Source organism: Cyclopterus lumpus, chromosome 13, assembly GCF_009769545.1.
Source record: "Cyclopterus lumpus isolate fCycLum1 chromosome 13, fCycLum1.pri, whole genome shotgun sequence".
NCBI classification, from domain to species: Eukaryota; Metazoa; Chordata; class Actinopteri; order Perciformes; family Cyclopteridae; genus Cyclopterus; species Cyclopterus lumpus.
The window spans coordinates 8247015-8271674 of record NC_046978.1 but is presented as its reverse complement, the minus strand read 5'-3'; the positions used below and the strand labels follow the sequence as shown (position 1 = coordinate 8271674).

The window sequence follows — 24660 nt, the reverse complement described above, 5'->3', positions numbered from 1 at the left end:
AAAGCAGTCCAGAAGATCACTCTCCACAAAGCCCAAAACAGCCTTCTCCAGAAGTACAGCTGCACGTTTTACAGGAAGGTACTTCTCTTTTTGCCAGCCAAAAGTCAATACTACGCTTTCCCATTCTTCTTAACCGAAATCATGACATAATTTTGGCACTTTAAAGCCATTTCCCATAATGCACTGCTCATAAAAGTCTTTCCAGAATTCTGACAGTATATCCCACAAAACACCATTATCCACAGGCTTTTCAAGCTTTCCATCAGGAAGAATAAATTGAAAGTAAACGTCATTCTCCATGATACTTTCCTCAGAAAACACTTGAATAAGTTCTTTAAGAATCTGTCCACGATGAAGAGCAATACTTTTTTCACTCTTTTTCTCTGATTGGCCTGTTCCTGCAACACATCCATGGAAGGAGGCAAGGCTGATCCAAAAGATGGTTCCTGAGAGAGAGGCAAGGTGTCATCAAGACCAGAGTACTCCATCCCAGAGAAGCTTTCTGTGTGGAAAGTTACAATGCAACTATCCTCAAAGCATCCACATGATGTAATGTGTCAAGTTCTAGCAAACTAGATGCATCCAGTGGGTCAACTGTGGTGTAAAGAAGGGAAACGCTCTCACTGCTTGCATTTGCAAATACTGTACTGCTTCCAACATGAATAATATCTGAAGTATTTATCTCAACAGCATCTGTTGCAGAAGTGGAGAGTGGCGATAGTCTGTCATGTGTCTTTTCACCTTCTTGTGCAGTGGCATCACTTTTGATGTCACTGTCAATGTCTTTCTTCTTGGTTGTTGAATAGAAACATAAGAGAGGTAACTTTGTATTTCCATACAGTTCCCAGAGTTATACTACTTTCTATTAAATCAATGTGAAAATCAGTGAGGCTCCCCTCTGCATTTATTCCACCTGGAAAAAACAACAGAGCAGCCTTTTCAAAGTTCTGTTGTATACTGCCCTTCGGGAAACTCTCTTTTCTGGTTCCCCCAGCCTTCTCTGAAATTCATCCATCCCATCTCAATTGTTCTCTGATTCTCCTGAGCATTCTTTGGAGGGGTTTGATGCTTTCTCTGAGACACATGATCATCTTTGTTTCTTGAGAGCTTTCCTCTAAGTTGCTCAAAGAGCTTTGACTTGCGACTGCTGGGTTATTTTTCCTTCCGTCTACTCTACAGGACCCAAAAACAGCCAGTCGGTCCCCAGAGGATGGCCGGTACTCTCTAAGCTGGTCATCTTTCATGAGGTGGATGACACTGGAATCAATCTACAATGAAGGAATACTTTATTCATTTTAGGCCAAGTGCATTCAATTGAACGACTTAAGCGGCACCAGATGATATTATTTTCTTTTCTCTGGAGGAAATAGGCTTCCATAGTGCCTGTGAAATTATTCATGGCCAGAAGTTGTATTTTTTAGCAGGGGAGGGGGGGGGGGGGGGGTCATTTATTAGCACAAAACAGCTTAATTCCTTTTCTCATTCTAGCACTTTCTTTGCACAAATTCAGAATGGAAATGTCTTTATTTATGTAAAAAATAAAACAACAAAATTCATGTGTCACGGTGACAATTACAATATATATAGGAAAGCTCTCCGGCATTCTGTATTACTTATTATTATTATTATCAAATTCTTTTCCTGAAGATCCACTTTAGTCATTTACAATGTTATCCCTGCAGAATCAACATACATATAGGAATGATTTACTGTTTGAAATGTTATGTCAGGGTAGAATCTGGGTAGAATAAGTTCTGAGATGTCAGTGTTAAGCTTGTTTTCTGCTTTGTTCATGTAAAGCCACAGATAGATAGATAGATAGATAGATAGATAGATAGATAGATAGATAGATAGATAGATAGATAGATAGATAGATAGATAGATAGATAGATAGATAGATAGATAGATACTTTATTCATCCCCAGGGGGAAATTTGTTTGTAGCAATTAGGTTCTGCATGTAGATGCAGTCAGAAAACTATTAAAGGGTATCTGACAATTTTCCTGCAGCACACCCGCACTGTAAATCCACATATTTCAAATGTATAAGCGAAAACATTTTCCATACCACTAAGAAGTCATATATCTATTTTTGACTGTGGCAGCACATGATTTAAAATAATGATGCTTATGTTATTCAAATATTTAAACCCAAAATCCAGTCATACACATTACATTTTTTTTTAAGCAATGCCATCCGCTTTGGTTAGGGTTTAAAATATGTGGTGGCAGACCTCCCCAGGAGTTTACCTACACACAGTACAGACAATATGTCTGTACATTTAGATTGTACAACAGTTCGCCTGGTAGTATATGTTTTATTTTGGTATAGTTGTGAGCCAAAGTCATGTTAAATTGATGATGAATGGCAAAGACAACAGCAGTTGATGTCATTTAAATTTTACATTTAAATGACATCATTTTTAAGTGGTAACCAACATTTAATCTGTCTTCACTTCTAAAACAGGCAGAAATCATCACCTGTTTTTCTGTAAGTGTTCATTTATTCTCTAAGTTAATGTATTTGAAATGTGTCATAAGTATACTACGTATATTGATATTCTTATTGTGTTCTGTATTGCACCTCTTATTGTGTCTATCCCTGATGTCTTGTCCAACATGTTTACCGGCTGCTTGAAGCATTGAGGCCATTGTGCATCCTGACAAAGTCATTCACTTGGCAATTTCATTGTTACACCAATGACAAGGTGGAGCAACAAGGAAACGCTTCTCTGGTATTGTCTTATAGCGGGAGCTGTTGTGAAAGATTTACAGCCTAATGAGAGCAGTGCCAGAGAGCCGATGACAAGCCTGGCTGCTATCCATCACCTGGTCTGCCCTCACGCTTTCCTATACCTCTGTTTTATTCAACAGCAATGAGCCCATATACATGACAGAGGGACTAATGTGGCCATTTAGGCTGCATAGTGGCACATAACAAATAGAAAAATAGCAGTTTTAGTTTCACATATGAAGATGGTGAAATTGGGGAGAAACATTTAGTTTTTACAGTACTTTACACACATGACGAAGACAGTGTGGAGAGTGTCCTTTATTTGATTTTGATTTATTTTCCATTTTTCACGCATCATCACAGAGTCTCACAGGACCGAGCTGCAGCTATAATTAAGGACACCGAGGTTGTGTCCTTGGTAATTGTTTTGTGAATCTTGAATCATTTGATAAAGAACTGTGTCTGGTGTCGACACGTGGTGCCTATATTGAGTATGTTCTCAGCATGTCTCTAGTAAATAGCTTTTTTTTTTGCTGTTTCTTTTTAAATGGCCCTGAGTTTATACTAAAACATACATATAAGGGGTTGGAGGCTAATTCTGGACATTAGTATAATTATCTTTGAAACAAATTAAAACTTAACTTATAAAAGTCATATTAAAGCTTTGAAACAGCACTAAGATCAAAATGTTCATGGATGAAAATTCAAAGAAAATATAATTAATCAGTAGTATCAAAACATTTATTGTTTTTTAATGTAATAATCTCAAAGATTTTCACTTGAATAAATGTCTGTCAAGTCACCATCTATCGCCAAATGAGTCGATACATTGCCGATTGAGCCTATGACCCACTCATGAAAGCCTGTGCGTTTGCAATATTACAAACTGGGTGTCGTTGGCGACATTTCCGAGACAAATCACCAGCAGCGCACGGTTTGTGACGTATTGTCCATCACCCAGCTGCGGTTGGTCCAGCAGAGAGCGGAGGCAGAGCAGACACATGTGAAACCAGCCTTCGAGTATCAAACTACATTCATCACCTTTTGATGAGAGGGCGACTTTAATTATCACCTGTGTGCTTTGCTTTGTTTATGTGAGATCATCACAGCTGCTTGGATTTATTATTTTTTTTTCTTTATTGCTTCTATTAAAACTCATTAAAAAGACGATTAGGCCTCGTCAGTTTCCTGTCCCCTCCACTTCTCTGAGAGCAGATCATGGTGTCACTCCCTGCTGTGTGTGCCGGGTTTAGCTGGAGGCCGGCCGACTCAGTCAGTCAGTCAGTCACGTCCCCCTCCAGTGTTGAATGTGGACTGGCTATGGGAAGCCCCCCAGAGAGGAGGTCTGGCGAGAAAGGTGAACATTAACCCGGGTCCCATTCTGGGCATCACACTATTCCCCATAAATCATTAACCTGTCCAGCATCAAGCCTGTGACAGCATCAGCATGACAACATCAATCCATCAGGATTCATCTAAACTGCAGATTGTCAGCCTCAGATGCAAATAGAGTAAATGTAGACTCATTCTGGTGAAAACAGACTTGCACTTCTGCTCTACAGAGTCTCATCTGAAACAACTCATGTGGTCTTGATATTTAGTTTAATGCTGTTTTATTATAGATGATTTCTTTCAGGTAAAATCCCACATAGACAAGCCTCATTTCTCCAGTGCTTGGATAGTGAATTCCGTCTAAACATTTAAATATTGTACAAGCTCATTAAAGGGTAAATACATCTGGCATCAAGCACATGACAGGCTTTTAAGGTCTATGTAAGATCTATCACAGTTTGAGGTCATGCGTCTGACAGCTATTAGTAATTCATTGTTGTAAATTAATTGAGTAACCGTTGCTAAATTTTCAGTACCCCCTTTTGTTGTTTTTTACCTGTAGAATATACACTCAAATAGTATTCATAGTTTTTATTTTAAGACAATATTAAGGACATATATGAATATTAAACAAAAGCATGGCACTGAATCATGTGTCACCTCACTTATATAGAAGCCAAAAACTTTAGAGTCGAAGGGGAGAACTGGTGTTCCTCCTCTGGCCATTGAATTATCCTAGACTGGGTTTGCCACGTGATTTGGGTGGAAAGGGAGTCCCATTCTGAAGCCGGAATATTGAGATGTGTGCAGATGATCAACATTTTTTTTTTGACAGTTCTGAATTTAACTCAATAAAAAACAACTTGAGATCAATAGCCACCAATCTGTTCACGTGTCCAGCCTAGCTGTCACTGTAGGTGGTGCTGGTGGCGATGTACGGTGAAGGGTACTGATGGTTACTAGGGCGGCCTGACTGATCTCCATGACTGTGCAGAGCACAACAGAGGCCTCCTTGATGAGGCCTTTTGATGGAAGGCCTCTGTCGGAGCAGCTCCATACATGTGTATGTATTTCTCCATAGAAAGGCTGCCGTTAACTCTGGTCGCAGTGACCAATTAGCCCTGGCAGAGAGTGGCCTCCTGACCCTTGACCCCTGCTGGGTAGTCTTATCCATTAACCCCTCGGACCCCAGCTGGAGTTGATGTAGTATCCTTTCTTTTGGCTCTGCTAAACACACGGCCACATTCACCCTGCAGCTTCCACTTTCTGTCTCTTTGCCCCTCTCCTCTGTTACCCGGGTGTCATCTCGCTCCTCGTGTTGACCTCTCGAGTCCTCGACGGCACAGATCTGTTGGTCCACCTCCATCATCATCATCATCATCATCATCAGCATCATCAGCATCATCATCATCATCATCATCAGGGATTACGGATTTCCGTAGGCCAACCTGGAAGTTAGTATGACACTTGTTCCCTTGACAAAAAGCCAGAAAATGAGGCCTGTGGAAAAAAGCGTGAATGACACCTTTCGATATGTTTTGTTCAGCATGATTCTCTCCACAAAATGAACAACGTTTTTGAAGCGTGAATGCAATCGTGCAAAGGGGTGTTAAATTAGGTATTTTATGTTGTAGAATGAAATGTTAAAATCTCTTAAACTTAAATGTAAGGAAACCAGAAGTAAATGCTGACTCCTTTCCAGGTTTGAGGACTCATCCCTGCAGCACTCTGGGAAAGCTTATAGGCTGATTGTTTTGTATGTCACCTTTCTGTTTAGGAATCACCTGCGCTACTTTCCATTTCACCATACCAAAGTATTAAAACTTGCCCGATAATAGCGATGGAATCAATTTTAGTGGCATGTATACTTGGTATTGCTGATAGCAGTTGCAGTATTTATGTTTTTATTGCAGTAAGTTGTACAGTCTGTGTCTCGTAGTGTTAATGCTGATTATGAAACTTGAACTTGTCCCAAGAGCAAATGTGTGAAGAGCAGGTTCAGAGATAATAACTTCATATTACATTAAAAGTTGATGAACTAGTTTGAATTACAGGTGAAGGGATAAAGTTCAGTGGATATCATATTCTGACTGACAACATTTCCCCAGATGAACTTCGTCTGGCCAAAGTTGAGGTAGCATCAGTCATGACCTTCCCTGTTTTACGCTCTGCTGCCTGGGAGTCATGCCAGTCGGCTTATAAGAGACGAAGGGAGAGTCAATGATCCTCTGTTCCCTGGAGGTTTTGGGCTTTGATCAGACAGATGCAGCGCTGCGTTAGAAAGCTGAGGAGGAGTTGACTATCTTGTAAAATATGTCCTAAATATGAATGTCCTAAAGACTAGCTGAAGCTTCCTGGAAGATGACAGCAGCCCTGCGTATGGACAAATTAATTTGGATATTTTGTTTTGCTCCTCAAAATTGGGCATGCTGATAAAAATAAGACTTTTGTATAAAATGTTTTAAGGTCATATTTACTTAACCCTGTTAAATTTGACAAGACATTTTTACATTCAGTTTAGTTCTCAAAAAATATTCCCAAACTTACCAAAGCTATAATGATTATTAAACAATTGTAATTATGATACCGCACTTGCATTAGCAATGTGTAATGTGTTTGTTTTTTCCTCTTTATAAGCCACATTATTGCTGAAAGACGAGAAATAAAGAGTACAGAACACACTGACAACCTTTTCTTTCTCCAGAAAGGAATTGTCCGATTGGTTGATACCAAATAGCATTATTTTTATTATTTTAATTAACTATAACCGTGTGTTTTAATTACTTTAACATTCAGCATGTATAATACATGGAAAAAAAAACACTGGAATCGATCTGTATTGAGATGGACATAAAAATTAAGTTGACCATGTGCATTATCAGAATATCAGATGGCTGAGATGATCAAATAAATCGTTGAATATATTTCAAAGAAAGTAAGCTGCGGTAATACAATCCATTAAAAAAATGTCCTACATTGTTTCTGGATTAATAAGCATAAGCTCATCCCTCAAATAACAAGACTCACGGGAAGCAAAACAAAACAACAAGCTAATCGCTGCTGGGTCAGCAAATATAAAATGTGTTTGAAGCCAGTATAGTCCGGAGCACATTTCTAACAGTTGTCCGAGAGCGTGTCAATGAATCAAGCTTGTATTCACACTTTAATTCACGGCTGAACTAAATGGCACGTTTAGAGAGTTCAGTGTTGTATTTCAAACTCTAACAGATGCTAATGAGCCTTTCAGTATTTCAGTTTCTTTTAGAGAAAAGAGTAAAAGAGACATAGTCAGATCTTTAGAGGCCTCCTGGGTCTGAAAATCAAAGGCCTCATTGAAAACCAAATAGAGCAACATCAGTGGATTACAAGGCTTCAAACAGCAGGGCTCCACGATGGAGGCTGCAGGTCAACACAGGCACACAGAAGCAGAGTTAAGGGGTTCCCGAGTGATATTAGTCGCTATAGGTTTTGAAGTGGTAACTTTTTTAACATGACGCAAACTTTCATTTCAAAGTGGAAGTCTTTAAAGGGGCTATAATATATTTTCTTTGTAAGCAGAAAAGGCTTAAGAGTTTTAAAATGACTGGCTTATAGCACACTTCATGTGCAGATATTACAGAAATAATTCTTATTCTAAGAATTTCTCGAAGTTGTATTTTCAAAAATGAAGGTGTGTGTAATGACAGCTATTATATATATTTTACAGTGGGCTCTGTCAGAACCAGATAAAGGCTGAAATGAATTGTGCTATTAACATGTCGGGTTCATTGAACTTATTGCTTGAAATGTAATGTGCACTTTAGATCTATGAACTTCAAAGAGGCTGTCTTATCATGCAGCAACACCACAACATCTTTAGAAGTTATAAACATTTTGAAGAGGTGGAAAGTAACTCAAGCATTGCACTTACTTCCATTTTATGTTACTTTAAACTTCTATTCCATTACATTTCAGGGGGAAATATTATAGTACTTTTTGCTCCACTACTTGTACTTGTGGCCCAGCTATTAGCTGGGCCACAAGTTACTCTCAGATCAAAATGTTTGTGTTGGAAATGTATTGTAAGATACAATTCCAAATGTGTTTAATATGATAAAAACAAATATGGTAAATTCCTATAAATGTATTGTAAAACATCCCAACAGTATATTAAAAAGTTAGACTAAGTATAATAATAGTAATATTACAGCAAGGAACGTTTCTTTTTAAAACGTAGACACAAAATAACCAAAACCAAGTTTTATTCTTTTTGAAAAGAAAAACTTTTACTTGAAATAACAACATTTTCTCAGAAAGTATAAATAATGATTTATGATTGATTTAAATGTTTATACAAAAATAATACATTAGGAGGAGAAAAAAAAAATCATATCTTGTCACAAAAGTGTGAGTGCCCTCTGATCAGATGGCCGTAGATGTGCCTATAATAACAGTCACAAAACAACCAACCAACATAATAATAACACATGTAATGACCTAATATTGAACCATGTGATACGCAGTAATAGGGATTCTCGATGCCAAATGCGGTCCCCATCTCAACCTTTCTCCTCATTGTCCAGCTAAGTTAGCTGAACTGAGGCTGTGTGTTGCGACAGAACTTCGCATACAAAGTCAATGGATCCCGGTCTGTGAATCTGCCTCTAAAATGTACAAACTGGAGGGACATGTCAGAGGAGTTTCTGGTGAGATCTGAGATCTTCTGAGCTAATCACAAACACAAGCAGACACACACACTACGAGTTGGTTTGCTCGCTCGCTTACAGCTTCACGTCTGCACACTTTGTGCGTTGCCTTCGCTGCTTCGAGGCGAACAAACACAAATGGCCCGTTCGCGGCGAAGGAAGTTTGCTTACGTCCAAACACGCTTCGGTACAGTTAGCGTGGGCGTCTGTACCCACAGCAGCTGCTCCTCTCCCCAACGTTTCCCAGTCTCTGTGGATTCCTGTATGATTAGAGCAGCTGCTGCCACAACACTGCCCTGTGTCATGTCTCTCTCCTTCACAAAATACCAGACTAATTTGACTGTTTTGTTTCAGAATACTTGTCAATATTTCCATTCTAACCCCAGGGGGTCCTGGTGTATAAGGAAGGAGTTATTAACAATATTTGTCCAATTTGGTTTCTCTTCACATTGAGGCAGGAAGTGGGAGGAGGAGGAGGAAGAGGAGGCGGGTGAGTCCCATTCCTGAAATTCACCTGAACCTGTGTGTGCAAACAACACGGAGGGGAAGGGCAACAGTTAGCGAGTGAGTCAGTCCTCCCTCCGTAGACATTGCTGGCTGACGCTTATTCTTTGGCATAATTGTCACACATTCCTCCATCTGCTTTTCTGTTATTTTACAGGCAGCTTCATCAACAGCAACTCCAGCATACAGTGCATACTGTATGCTATGGGCTAATTGTTGGTGGCTTCACTGATAGTGCATATTGATTTCCAGTCTCAAGTGTGTGGAGTTCTGTGCAGAATCCTGTTATACAAAGAATTGCATACACCTTTTCGACACATTGCATAGTCCTTTCAAGATTGTCAAAGTCATTTCAATCACAGTATACACATTGAACAACTCCTGATGAATCCCTCGCCTTAATCACCGGCACTAATGCTAGCACAGTAAAGCTGCGTGTGAAAGAATAATATGGAAGACTCCGTTAAGGCCGAGTAAGAATGCACGCTCGAGATCTGTACGGGGTTCTTGTGATTGTCACACAGTTCTGCTCACGTGCAAGACAATTTGTGTTGGCATCCAGGAACTTGCTGTGAGTCTGTCAGCCTTCACAGAGGCTAATCACTGTCTCTGTTATAGTTTTGGTGTCTTCACATTTCCACCTTAAATCACAGAGTAATGTCGGTTGTCCCAGGGCCTTCATTCAAGTCTGTACCGCCACAGTTTGTGAGCCATATTGGGGTGCTTGGTTTTTGTTCCATGGTAATGTCAGAAAAGAGGATGACAGGTGGCATAAAAAACTGAATACTGTTTTCAAAGATTGTGTTAAAATCATCTTTGTTGATCATGTGTGTGCGACAGAGGGGAATCCAGTCTCCTCACTTTCAGGTGCAGCGAGTTTTGTTTTTTCCCCCCCTCTGTCCCCATTTCTCATTTTCACCGCTTGGTCCACCGTCTTCGGCACTCCTCTAGTTTTGTTGACTGACTCATCATCCAGCGCGGCGTTGCCGGTTATTAAGAGTTGTCATGGTTACCACGGTGAGAGGCTGGAAAAATGTGCTCCCGTTGCTGAGCACCGAGGAAGTCAGGTGGACGCTCTCACCAAGCTTGAAGAGGACACTGAAAGGAGAAGGAGAGAAATGTGAGACAAAGTAGACCTGCGTTACATAAAACAATAAATAAAATCTGTCCAGTAACACACGTAGCCAATGTAGAGTGCATCAAGGCTTCCTAAAAGAAATTAAACCTACGTTAATACCAGTGGTGGAAAGTAACTTTGTACATCTTTGAGGTACTTATACTTGAGTTTTTCCCATGTTATTCTACTTTATACTTGCATGCCACAACATTGTCAGAGGGAAGTATTACACTTTTTGAACCACAACTTCTATTTTACAGCTATTGTTGCTTTTCAGATCAAAATTCTACAAAACACATCATCATTTTAGAAAATATGATGCATTATTATAGGTTAAACTATTATGCAGTTAGCTCCACCATGAATACACTAGAATGTTAAAGTACCATTTATTCAATAATATTACACGGACATGATATGTATTTCCTTTTCATACTTTATGTACAGTCAGTAGAATGCTTCAGTAAAGTTCTGAATGCAGGACTTTTACTTGCAATGGAGTGTTTTTATAGTGTGGTACTTTTACTTAAGTAAACAATTCAAATACTTCTTCCACCACTGGTAAACACATCACCCCTGCACCTTCATGTGCCACACCTGACCAAATACATTCCTCATCTCTCTTTCTCCCAACTCTCAAAAGCCTTGTTTCCATTGCAACGCTCTCTTTTTTTGGATTGTTTGTGGAATTTATTTTTCCACCTGCCTCTCCAGGGGTGGAGGCAGGTGACCCTGGTGTGACCCTGCGTCCAGCAAACAGCTTCACCTGATAAAGGTGACCCGTAGGGTAAGACTTGAGTCATTAGAAGCCGGGCTCCGAGCAGATGTGAGGTTGAAACAGACGCAGTTATAATGGAGGGTTCTCGGTAAACAATGATTGTTATAAAGCCTGAGCATGCTAGTTGTGTCACGAGAAGAAGGCTGCCCCGTCCAAGTAAAGTCCTGATAAGAAAATACCTGGGAGAGCCTACTGGCTCATTGCTCTCTAAATAATTGTGTTTGTGAAATGCCAGTTTGATGCTGCCAGTGGTGGAAAGTAACCACCAGTACATTCACTCAAAAACTGCACTTAAGCACAATTCCGAGGTATTTGAGATTTACCTTTTACTCCACTGCATTTCATTTTACAGATGTATTTAGCAGTTACTTGGCATATTCAAATTTGACAAAATGAAACACAGGAGAGATGCTTATAAAATCAAGTTCTTATGAAATAAGGTGTATTAGACAATTAGTGTAATTATCAATGGGTTGATCAGCAGAAAATAAGTAAAATAAATAACAAAATGTGAAAATGTACTGCTTTTCTTGGTAGCAGTTTAGAATAAATGTAATAGCATTGGGTTTTGGAATGCTGGCCAGACAAAACAAGACATTTGATGAAGTCACCACAAGCATTTACACTGCTTTTCTAATGTTTTTTACAATTTAATTATAATAATCACATTAAAGAAGATCGCTAATTGTTAAACCAGTCGTGCCTTCTGTCTCCTTTATCATCTTGTCATGTCAATCTTTAATTAACTTACAGCAGATTTGTTTAATTAACAATCAATCAAATATCTGAAACCACTCCATCTGTGTAATTCTACAATATTTGAATAATTTAAGTATTCCTTGGGTATGTTATCCTGACTAAGGTCAAACGTATAAAGTGATTTAAAACGTAGAAAACCTAATGCGTGAATATTCAGCCCGGAAAACTCATACTGTGTGTATTTCTTTACAGAGGTAAATCATTTAAATACTTCTTCCACCTTTGGGTACAGCTTTTATCACAGCACATACCTCAATTGTTTTGTAAAAGTCTATCCATAAATATCTTGATTGTCCCCGTAGAAAGAGCAACACCCTGACCAAAATGCACCTATATTTCAAAGCCTCAGAGAGTGTTGTTTTACTTCCTTCCTTCCTCCACTGAGGACACACCGCGCCCTGCTCTGAGCTATCATCCCATCATCCCATCTGTCGGTCAGTAGCGCGGCGGTACGAGTGCTCTGCCTCAGCGTGGGAAATTGAGCGTGTGAAAGCACCATGGACAACATTTCAGGCTAGAGCGATCACTGAGAGCAGGGAGAAGTACGAAAGAGGAAGAGGTGTAATTACCCCACCACCCCCATCTCATCTCCAGCCTCACTGTAGCATGGAGGAAAGTAGCAGCACACCAGGCTTGAGAACTTTGATTAACAGCGGGGTTCATTTCCTGATCACAGAGGTAACCCTCGGCAGGGAGATGAAAGTGAAAGGAGGCAGCATTAATCAAGAGGTGTTCCGGCTGAGGGAGCAGGTGATTGATTAGACGTCTGTATAAGAGGAAATAGGAATTCTGAGGAGTATACGTTCCATATATCTACCTCGTCTTTTAGTTTGAAGGCATTTGATCATCAGCAACAGCTCCAACAGTAACACAAGCAGTACTTAAAGTATTCAATCTGCTTGCTATGTTGGTCATTTTACTCATGAAAGTAACTGATTGAACTGATTAGATTGTATTTACCCAGGAGAGACCCCCGAGTTGCACCATCTTGTTTACAGGAACGTCCTAATGTGACAGGAATTAAAAATGGTCAATACACAATCATAGCACACACACACACACACACACACTTCTGTGTGTGCTTTTCGATTGTGTTGTTTCTCTCACTCAGAACCGGGTGAGGGTGATTCACGTGCATCAATAGGTGATGTGTGAGCTAATCAAGTGTTGCAGTACTTTTAAAAAGATCTTATGAAAGAATAATTATATATGTTGCAAAATGTAAGAATTATAACAAAAACTGCAAAAAACGTTTCACAAATTACGACTGATTCTCATGCAGATACGCGGCACCGATGGCAGATTTTCACTTCTTCAATCTAAACCCCAAGGTAGCAGGCAGGCAGAGGTGAGCGCATGCATCTAACTGCGGCCTGTGAGCTCAACTGACCGTCTTGTTCGATGACATGGAGCTGAGGGTGCTGAGGCTGTTGCCGTCTGTGACGACCATGGCCGAGGGGAAACGTGACGGGTGGGAATATTGTGGTGGCTCTTGCTTGTGAGGATACACTGTGAAGGAAAGTCAGACAAATACTAAGATATACACACTTGCACATGGATTTTGTTTTTAAAAAGTATAGTGTTTCAAGGTTGATATCAGGTTTAAAGCAACTGCAGATACCAAAGGAACATATTAAGTATGATCTAATCATAAATAAATAATAAGTAATAATGTATTTATTCTTTTGGGCTTTATTTTACACACCCCTTTAGGGGTCCCCAACAAGGATAGGAGAGAATGAAAAACGTCTTTAGGCCTCGAGAGTTATTGAAATGAAACCAATTTTTAAAAAGTTGTTAAACTGCTCACAGGTAGAGTAGACAGTAGCTTCTAAAGCCACACAAAGGTTTTACACCAGTGATATAACTGATATACAAAAGAGTCTTGCAACCAAAGAGGGTGGGAGTATAAATGAGTGTTACTGACTGTGCGAGTGTGTGACAGTAGCCATGAACGGCTGCTGACTCATGTGACTGGGGGAATGCTGCATCAGGCTCTGCTGGTGCGGGCTGTGGAGCTGCTGGGAAAACTGCACCGGCTGCAGCGCCGCTAGGCTGCCCGCCACGCTGTTGATCACTGGCACCGTCTGAGATTGCGATGTGTTTAAACCTAGTGGGACACAGAGGAACCTCCGTCACATCATGCCATGATGAAATCAATTCAAAGACGTTCACTTCTTGATGTAGGACTTACTCTGTGCTATGGCCATGACTCCAGATAGGGGCATGATGAGGTTCTGTGTCTGCTGGTGGCTGTGATGGGAACTGTGGATGTTGGTCAGTGTGCTGACTGGAGGAAGTCCTCCACCTGAACCTGAAATCTAGGGAAAGATGAAGGAAATCAATACAATTAGAGTTCTGATGTATTGCTGTATAATGTTTTATAACGAATTACCCCACTTAAAGTTCTGAGTGTCTGCTATTTAAATTCACATAAATGTATTTTCAAAGTGAAACAGATGCTGGCGGCTAAACAAACAACAGACAAAAATGTTGACTTAGTGCAGAATCTTTTGTATAACACTGTACTTGTGTAACTCCACTCACACACAGCACACAAGCAAATACTGATAAGAAACAAAAGGTCAAGAAGAAAAAGAATCATACAAAAAATGTCAGCAGAAGACTGTGCATGAGTTTGTGTAGCACATTGACAGTGCTGTATCCTGTGTGTTGAATCATGTGAATGATTACGTGAACATTTGCGAAAAACAAAATATATGCATTACAGTACTGGCTATCTGGATCCTCCCACTCGGTGGGGCTGCGACTATTTGACTACTGCCAGCTGCCCAAAAAACGACAGATCGGCCAAACACACATCTGCAGATAAAAAACTGTCAGCTCTGACCTGCTGTGGTCATTTCACCTAATGTCGTCCAAAAGACAGAAGTATTCTGATGTGACAGGGAAGTTATTCAACTTCAGTTACATGACATTATATTTTATGTGACCCTGAACAAGATGAGTAGTTCAAACGGTGGAATTTCGGGTTGCACGGAAATCCAATTTTGGTCCGAAGAAAAACATTGTATTTTTACGGTAAATCACACATCTTATATAAAAAGTGTTGTTGCACCACGACTGAAACGCTGTGGGTCAATGCACAGGTCTCCTTGTCACTAATCAAATATTGGACTAGGGCAGAAGGGAGAAACTCTAAAGTAGACACAAACAAAAAAAAAAGCATCATTTCTGTTGGCGTCATTTCTCTAGAAGAACAAGCAGGGCTCCACCTGTGGCTTCTCTTTGCGAGGCATTTAATCAATAAGAACATAATGTTTCTTTGTCAGGTTTATTGGCTGATGCCTGTACACTGTGGTCTGATGAAGGCTGTGTGCTAGTCCAGCCATGGCCTGCCACCCCGGCTCCACCTTTCAAACAGAGCAGCACAATGTGCCAATTGTTGGCTCTTGCCCGTGGCTCCATGGGAGAGGAGGTTCAGGAACCTACTTTGTACGTTTATGCTAAACGTAGGCCTGGGCCTTATCTAATCTGAGGCCATGAGGGCCCAGGTGTGTTCACTCACCATCTTGCCGTCAGGTGACAGCAGACTGTGGCTGTGGTCCAATCCTCCCGGAGACACCTGCTGGAGCACCGACTGGCTGGTCACCATCGCGTTGTTACTGTGGTGGCTGATGGTTGTGGAGGAGGTGACCTCACCGGGGCCTTGGCTGTAACGCACTGAGATAGACACAGAGACAGAAAATGAGTTTCACTTGTTGCGTCCGACAGTTATGACAGCTGCTGTGTCCTACAACTATAACAGTTATGTAGGGCAGAGAGACAGAAGTGTAGAGAAGCTCTGCTGTCCAATCTAGCGACTCTGTGACGCAGACAGGGGAGGCCAGAGCAAACAAACACAGTGACCCGTCCGCTGCTATCTGTGTCGCTCAGCCAAGGCCATTCACCGCGTTCACTCGCTCACAACAGAACAGCCATCAGACCCTCTGATCAGCACACAAATGCTACCAATGGTGTTCTTAATTGCGTCAGTGTGAAGTTTCACCAGAAGTACTCAGATCCTTTACTTAAGCAAAAAGTACCAATTCGATAATGTAGGTCCTGCAAACAATTGAATAAATAAGGTATTTTAAGTGTTTTCCACAAAATGTGTGAAAGTAGAATTGAAAGTACTCATTCTGCAGATGAATGGCCTCTGTGCATGTTATATTATTATATATTACATTGTCAGGTTGGTAATACTGATGCATCAACGTGCAAGCAGTATTTTACTGTTGTAGCTGCTCGAGGTGTTTCAACTACTTTATATACATATATATGTTTGTTAGTTTAGTTCAGTGATTCCCAACCCAGGGGTCGCAGTCCCTCCAAAAGGTCAAAAGAGAATTGTGAGGGGAAGATGAAAGCAAAAAAAAGTTCTGCAACATAACTTTCTATAATCTCAGTACTTTTTTCAGCCTAAATAAAATGATCTCAAATGTGTATTTTGTATGGTTTTCTTTGGTTTAGTATTTTATAAGTTTTCTTGTTTGTATTTTTAAAGAAAACAAATAGAAACTATTCGAAAAAATTACATTTCCCTCTTATATGTCGTAAAGATGGATAAAGTGGCAAATTAAACAAAAAAATACAAATTCTAATTACAGTGCGGTTTCAATTAAATGAAATTCTTCTTCTCGTGCCATCCCTTAATCCTGTGTCTAGACTTCTTGTTGTCCCTCACTGGAGGCCCAAAGGAATGCCTCACCCAACCACAACCGACAATCAAATGCCTGTTTGCCGATGTAGGCCCCCTCTGATACCAACAGAGTAAACATTACACAATTACAAGCAATGTCAAACACATTCTTATCCTGTGGTCTCAGCCTCACGCAGACACAGAGAGCGTCCCTCTCTTTGTGACAGTGCAGAGACAGACTGTGTTTGCCCTCAGATCTCACTTCTTCCCCGAGCCCTTCGTCCCTGACCCAGGTGTGACAGGTTGAACGCCCTGTCAACCTCGGTCAGACATGTAAGGATGCATTGATATACAGCCATTTTGAGATAAAAGGGAGGGAGAGGCACTGGCACTAAATGTGACCAATGAGGGGGGCACTGTTTTCTTGTTGCTGCAGGATGTGTTTGCAGATCTGACAGTTTGCTTAGGGAACACAAATATCTCTCTTTGTGTTGTTGGATGCGTATAGATTCCCGAATAGCAATGCATAATATCTCACAGAAGTTATTGTAATAATCTTGCATAAGATTCCGCACATTTAAAGCAATACTTTGACATTTTTGCGCATACATGCTGACAGTCATCTCTCTACCAGGTATATTTCCCATACGGTTGAACTATTCCTTTGACTACAGACACTTAAAATACCAATACCGCAATGTTTGAAGCCCCAGTGCCATATTTCATCTACTAAAGTACCTGTCCTCCATTTTGTTCAGACCACAGACTGCATATTGTCTACTGCAACCTACTAGCAACCCCACAACTCTCCACGTGCCTTGTAAACACTGCCACAGAACAATAAAGCACTCCATTGGACTCATGACCCCCATTGCCACACAATAGAGGAGGACTCATAAAAAGGCAGTTATCTTGGTGCTGGACGACCTCCTAAAGTGTCAGACACAGAAAAGGATGCTATTCAGGCCAGTTTAGTTTCTTTGGATTCGGCAGTAATCCAGCTGCACAGAGCCTCGGAGTAAGTAAGGACGACTTCCATGATCGGAACAAAGGAACTCTAGGTTTCTTTTAGAGACAGACTTTAAGATATTATTACTTAGAGTTTCTGAAAAACTAAAGATTTGCTCTGGTAAGACGGGCAATCCATGAAAAACTAAGGCGTCTTTTTCGAGAGCAGGGGGAGGGCGAGAACTTCAGAGGGGGAGTGGCAGCAAGGATCTTCAGCAGGTTTTAAAGGCTCTAGCTCCCTGTGTGACCCATGTTATATCAAAGCCTGCCTCCCCAACCCCAGGCAGTGCTCATTGTCGTGCCGCTGCATATGACAGACCTCCTGGGTCTCTGCAGGACGTATCCAGTCTTTTCTTTGTGGCTCTCTGGGAGTCACAGAGCAGTGGAAAGTGCAGAGCTAGGCCCTTATTCTCTGTGTGAGTGTGTCTTGTTTCGAGCTTGCCTGAGGTGACGGAAAGCAACACAACCCACGGATAATCCCCCCCACCGCTGTGTCTGATCGGGAACTTCTGAGTCTGCGAGTTTTGTAACGGGCAGAATGATACAGCTCAGCAAAGATTCCACTTTATGGTGACTTCAGCTGCCAAATGATCAGTGCTGCAAGAAGTACTCATCTAAAAATGAAGTTAAACTCCTGCATTCAGAATCCTATGCAAGTAAAAATACATAACTATTGGCAAAATGTACTTAAAGTATTAACGGTAAAGGTACTTGTCAATCAAAAAAGCGTGATGATATTTTTATAAGAAAACATTTAATCCTTAACAATGAGCGGTATTTTGTGAGATTATTCTGGTTTGTTTAGATAAAATCTTGTCTCAGCTGTTAAATAAATTCAGTGATGTTGAAAGTACATTATTAACCTTTAAAATGTAAAGGAGTAAAAGTTAACATACAATGGAATAAGTATGAGAATAAATGTACTTAGTTACTTTCCACTACTGCAAACAACCTTTTCTTTAGATTATTTTATTATGTTAAATGCATAATTCTGATCAAATAAATTATTAAATTCATGTGGAAATCTATTATTATAAAATATACAGTTGTATATTATGATTTAGTCTGCATAGTTATGACGTTAACTAGCTTGTTAGAAGGCAATGCTTCAAAGTAAAATGCCATAAATGAGAGGAATTAAACAGTATTAGCGGATGACCAATCTGTAAATATACACCTACGCCTTCTGACAAACGATGTACTGCCTGAGATCAGTTTCATTTTTGAAAGTAAAAAAGGTCACAACCAAAACTGCATGTCACACTGTTTGACTGTCTATCCAGTTGGGACCGACGGATCAATGAACTGAAACAGAATCAATAAAAACTCCCAAAGTAAGAGCAGTTTCTTTGATCCGACCCAGCGATGACCCCTCTCGTATGACTGAAGGTGTGGCGACAGTTTAGAAGGGGGGGGGGGCTATGTTTCTCTGTAGGCGAAGAAGGGGTCATCAGTCCTGTCTGGCCAGAAAAGGGCCTATACCCCAGTGGACAGCTCCTGCTGCTCCAAGTCTGCCTAGCCTCAGCAACTATGCCAATGCCCATAAAGATGAGGGGGGAGGCTTTAAAATCAGTCCTCCTCAAGGCCCAGCAGAGATAAATGAACCTAGGTTACAGTCACTGCAGTCTTCTAATACACCACAGACAATGGGACCTCCTGCTGAGGCAGAGTATAGAGAGTAGAAGTCAGAGGAGCCCCTTATCAAAGGCCTGGGAGATGTAGTAGCAAAGGATTTTAATTGTCCATTAAGCATGCATAATACAGGCCGTGCCCTAGCAACGCAATGAGACGTCCTGCTGGGATATTATTGTCAGACCAGAGGCTGACACTGAAAAACAGCTGATGCTGTCGGCAGGATGCCAGCAGGACATCTTGTAAGCAGCCAGCTGAGGGCTTTTTCTTGTGTGGAGAGCAAACTGTTTTCCACCATGCTCCGACCCTTCCCTGCAACCTTATCGCTGACCCTCTGGCTTGGCAACCTGAGGTCAATGCCTGGTCAGGTGTTCTGAGCAACAACAAAACCCCTAAAAAAACTCTAGCAAACAGACAATCACCAAAGGTAAAAGAGCAAGCCAGGACAAACAGTTTGTTTTCCCTTCAAAGCGTACTCGTGTTCGAACACGAGAGGAACACAATAGGCTCTGAGTGAGACTCTCAAATCACAGTTTTATGGAGGGTGAGTGATGGCACGGAGGATAATGCCCTGCGAGGCCTATCAGCTTTGTTTTTATGTTGTATACACCAGGTAGACTCAGTCAATACGAATTACTGCGAATGCAAACATCAGGTCAGGGTGAAATGGTCACAGCAATAACACACAGCCTTTCCTTGTTTTGGAGACTCTCTGAGTGGAGTCATTAGCAACCCGCATGGGAGGAGGAAATGTGGAAATGACGGCGTTATGTCGAGGTAACCTGGATGTGTCTGTCCCCCCTCCCTGACCCTGGCCTGACCCTGGCCTGTCACAGGGTTGCTGCCCTTTGTGTCATGCTTCTCCATGCTGACTTTGGAGTGGAGATTGCAGGTACAATGTGGATTGTTCTCAGTGTGTTTTCAAAGATCAGAATAACAATGGCATTTGCTCAGCTCACTCACTCACGCTCATTGATCACTTGTCCCCTCTTTCTCTGCCTCTCTGATCACATCAACTGTGCTTAGTAGTTTCACGCCGAAGAAAACTAAATCATGGCCTTATTAGCCAAAACGTTGACGTAAACACCGTAAATGCAATGCAGCGTGTGGTCACGTGACACTTTTCTACATCAGCGATGAATCTGCCAGGTTTTGACAAAGGTAAAGAATGTGTGCAATAAAAAAAAAAAGCGATACCTCGTGTTGCTGTATAGATTTTGAGATTTTTCTGTCTGACGGTGTTATAGGAGTCCAACCTTAAATGGATGGAGTACTCGTTTGAAGAAAAATCTGTCATCATGACACATCCTGTCTGCTCTCTGTGATGCTGAACCTCATGAAAAGTGTTGCCACTTGGGATCTTACTTGGAGGTGAAATGCTGGTATGGGGATGATGTGGCGAGCTGTGGGACAGCAGAGGGTTCATGCTGTGGGGCGGTATGGTAATGGCGTCCATGGCCAACTTCTGTCTGAAGGCTTCCTCTTTACGCCGGTTGGCAAACCAGTTATATACTCGCACTTCAGTGACCAGATTAGAGCCGAGGCCCTGAGCTTTGGAGGGGGAGACGCCTCTTTGAAGACATTCGGCTCTGCAGGAAACAGATGAACAGGGTGAAAAATTGGTGTTGGTTTTGTTTGAGTGACATTTTTCAAAGAAGGTCGAGCAAGGTGTCATCTTTATCTACCTGTTGCACTCTTCTACCAAAGCTTCCCTCTCCTCCTTGCTGGGGTTCTTCTGGCGTTCATAGGCCTGGTACAGGATCTGCTGGGATGCAGGCCCCCATTTGAAACGGTTACGTCTCATTTTCTTGCAGGAGGGTTCGCTGCCGATCTCTTCACCTGGCTGACCCATGCCCTGACCAGACGGGTTAAATTCTGGGAAAAAAAACACTGGATCCTGATTGCCTTTGTCTGTCATGTTGCCCATAGAGCCTTGCACTGCCTGGTTGAACTCTGCAAAACAAGAAGAGGAACATTCAATAAAACACAATTCAAAAGGAAAATACATATTTGTAAAAGGAGAGGTCAGTTATGTACATAATAGTGGTGTTTTCTGTCCATAAATAATATGTCCTTCTTTGGATGCATTAGGACAAACTTAGGATCTAGCTAGCACCTATATGGCTGAAGGTGCTGCATATGTCACCCAGCATGATGAGGAAATGTCCAACCCAAAATTGATTTTCCTGCAGATGTTAAGCCCAAATAAAGTGCCATGCTGTTGCCAAGTACACATTACAGGCCGGGGCAAAGCTGTGAGAAACTCAAATATTAACTTACGTTGGAGAATTTCCCGCTGTTTCCTGACATACCAGGTGTAGAGGGCCGCTCGCTTCTGTGTTTTCATGGGCGTGCCTTTGTTGAGGTGCTGGGAGAGGTGAGACTGGTTCAGCCCTGTGACGTCCACAACCTCCCGTTGGGGGATGTTGTGCTGCTGCATGTAACCTTTGATCATGCGGGCAGCACGCCATGGATCCTCTCTGGGTTCAGATAAAACACAGGAGCAGAAAACACTCATTTCACCACCGAACTAATTGCAGCTTTCAGAGGGAAGTGGTAGAGAGCAAAACCACCTTTACACACGGCTGAAACTAAGTTTATTTCATGCTATTAAATTAATGTAAACACATGATTAAATTATTATTAGTATTCATGCAAGTGGAAAGATTTGGTTAGATTTGTTGATATTAAAATTAGTTATACAAAATATACAAATATGGAAATACTCTGGTGAAACACACATGAACTTGTTCCTTTCCTTTAGCTTCACTGTTTTGTTTTGGGCCTCAAGTTTAAAGGGGAAGTCATTGCAACCCATTCAATAGGCTGTACATATTTTCAAAGGTTCAAGTGGTTTTTGCCAGGTTGAGAAATTTTGACCTAGTATTTGTTAACTAAACGGATGATTTCAGCATGGAAACAGATGGTCTAGGTTTGTGTGAATTTAAATAATAATAAGTCATGAACAATAGAATTAGATTAAAAAGAACCCCACAACTGTGAAACAAATCTTAAAACAGCTTGACAAAACTTAAAACTTAAAATAGTTGAGAACAATATATTTGTCCAATCTTTTAATAGTATTTGTAACAATTATAATACTTGGCATCAGTCTCCATAATATATATAGCATAATGTATGTGCCTATAGCCTATATTTAAATAAAACAGAAATGCATTTGTCATACTAAATTCAGATATTCTTTAATTGATAATCAAACATTATTACTTGGCTGTAATATTAGAGCTATTAATCTCAAAAATCTTTTTAGTTTCAAAGAAATGACATTTTCTTGAATTCATGAGCATTGCATGAATATACGTAACATTAAAACGTGCTCTTACCTGAAGAATTAGCCCTTCGAATTATTAATTATTAATTAAAATGTTTGCAGCAGTGTATAGCAACAATATCCTCGGATGTAAGACGGATCCGAGATTAGCAGGCCTGACACGCTGACATCGGTAATTGTAGCATATATGTTTGTTTTGGAGAATGTGGAGGCCTACATTTAAGTCTGTGGGTTAAGTGGGAGATGTTAGTTTATAACTTTTGACAATGAATAACCAGATCGCCATTCACTCTAATCACACGCCACTGTGTATCTTTCAGTTGATGATTTATAGAATAAAATTAATAATAACTTAACTACACGTGGTTTAGTTTTGATATTTTTCCGGTCCGTGTTAGGATCTCAAATATTAGTTTTACAGTGAATCAAGTGGTCTGAGTGGATTAAAGGGATTAGAAGCATGAGGCCCAATTAAGACGGGGTTTCTTTTTGCACGATGTGTTTACTGAAAAAATATATTTTTTTTAAATTTAATTTTAAGTAATAACTATATACTTAAATTGATTGTATTAGTATTATTTAGAATGTATTATCATATTTATTAATATTGCCTATCTAAATTCTCAGCCAGAAGTTGTTGTTTTCGATTCACTTTCTCTTCATGTCGCCGATTGCGATATTTTTTGTGGAGTAGGAGTAGCTAATATAGTTAATAATAAATAGATCTAAATTCAGCTGATATTTTCCAAAGGTAAAGAAATTGTAATCCGTGTGGATAATTACTAACCAGATTGTGAAAACAGAGCCGCGGCAGGTTATTTTTTTTAAATTGTAAACAAAGAAGGGAAATGCATTTTGTAAAGATAGGTTACGTTTTGTGCTTAATTGTCTAACCTTAAAAACGCAAGAAATAGAGCATTTGATGTGAGTAGTGCTTATTTCCACTTTATCACTGCGATTCAAATAGATTTAAACTAGTTCCTACGCGTCAGACAAACAGGGAACTTACGCCAACATGCGATCCACCTCCGCCCTCTGTTCGGCGGCCTCCTCCGTGTTGAGCGACTGGAGCTCCTTCAGTATCGGCGGGGTGTCGTAGTCGTCCCCGTCCTCGGAGCCCTCGTCCCCGGACATCTTGCCCTTGTTGTGGCCGTTGGTGAGCGTGTGGAAGACGGGCTTCGAATCGACGTCCACCCCGTTCATCTTGCCACTCTGAGGCGGAGCGGGGGACATGGGCAGGTTCTCCAGTTTTACTCCAAAGCCAGGCGGACTGGGGTCCATATCATCCAGGGCCTGGATCAGAACATCTTTGGTAACTCCAGAGTCCAGCAAGGCGCTGAGGAGCTCCTGCTGCAGAGATGTCAGCTTGGATACCATGTTTGAGAACATTAAAAACTCAACATAAGTCTGCTGTTTGCGCGTTGCAGCAGAGGGGAAAAGGGAGGAAACAGAAGGATATAATAAAAAATTAAAAAAGCAAAAGTAAAGTTCCTGTCTTCCTCTCTGCTCCAGTGGTGTGGGGAGTTTGCGGCTGCTGACACCTGCTCAGAGAAGCTGCTTCACTTCCCTGTTGAAGGGGAGGATGGAGCTACTTTGTCATGATGCTTTCTGAGTGCAGGGGGATATAAAACGTGGTAATGAGTGGGCCGGCTGATGGGAGCCTTATGTAAATCCACTGAATAAGGCCCTCTCTGGGCCGAGGTAGACATGTGTTTACACTGCTGCACTGCTGCTTTTATTGGCTCCCCTTATCAGCAAAACTTTCATGGACTTTGGACCCTGTTGTATATGCCATAAAGACTTTTAAGAAAGGCGAGCTGCACATATTCACACTGCTGGATCTTTTATTCTCGTTGTAGACCTTGAAGTATAAGCCACGGGTTACTCTTGTGTATTTATTTGACTTATTTAGGTATTCATTATTACTTAATGGGATAATCGTATATATGTGAATAGCTGTCGTTGTTGTCATTCATTCAATTTATTTCCTTTAATGAAGCCCAATAAACACATTAGTTTTAGGCATTTTTTTTTACTTTTGGAAAAGCAGCCAACAATTAGCATTAATAATATACAAAGATCAATCGGACTCCATTTTCAAAATGACAGTAATAATAAAATACTTTTTCGGGGTTTTTACTTTAAATATGAGCCTACAGACTTTTTGGTCCATACTTT

At 40.8% G+C, this 24660-nt stretch overlaps 1 protein-coding gene across 1 annotated transcript; it reads right to left on the bottom strand.

Annotated features, from left to right (window-relative positions):
- Positions 1 to 8290: 8290 nt before the first annotated feature.
- hnf1ba (HNF1 homeobox Ba) lies at positions 8291 to 24082 on the bottom strand. The gene is made up of 10 exons (XM_034548585.1): positions 23492 to 24082; positions 21471 to 21670; positions 20876 to 21143; positions 20556 to 20779; positions 15438 to 15592; positions 14103 to 14229; positions 13836 to 14018; positions 13299 to 13417; positions 12869 to 12913; positions 8291 to 10352 (listed from the first exon to the last, which is right to left on the bottom strand). Exons 1-10 carry the CDS (start codon positions 23869 to 23871, stop codon positions 10332 to 10334), a joined length of 1722 nt encoding a protein of 573 aa, XP_034404476.1. The 5' UTR covers positions 23872 to 24082; the 3' UTR covers positions 8291 to 10331.
- Between the last annotated feature and the right edge of the window lie 578 nt (positions 24083 to 24660).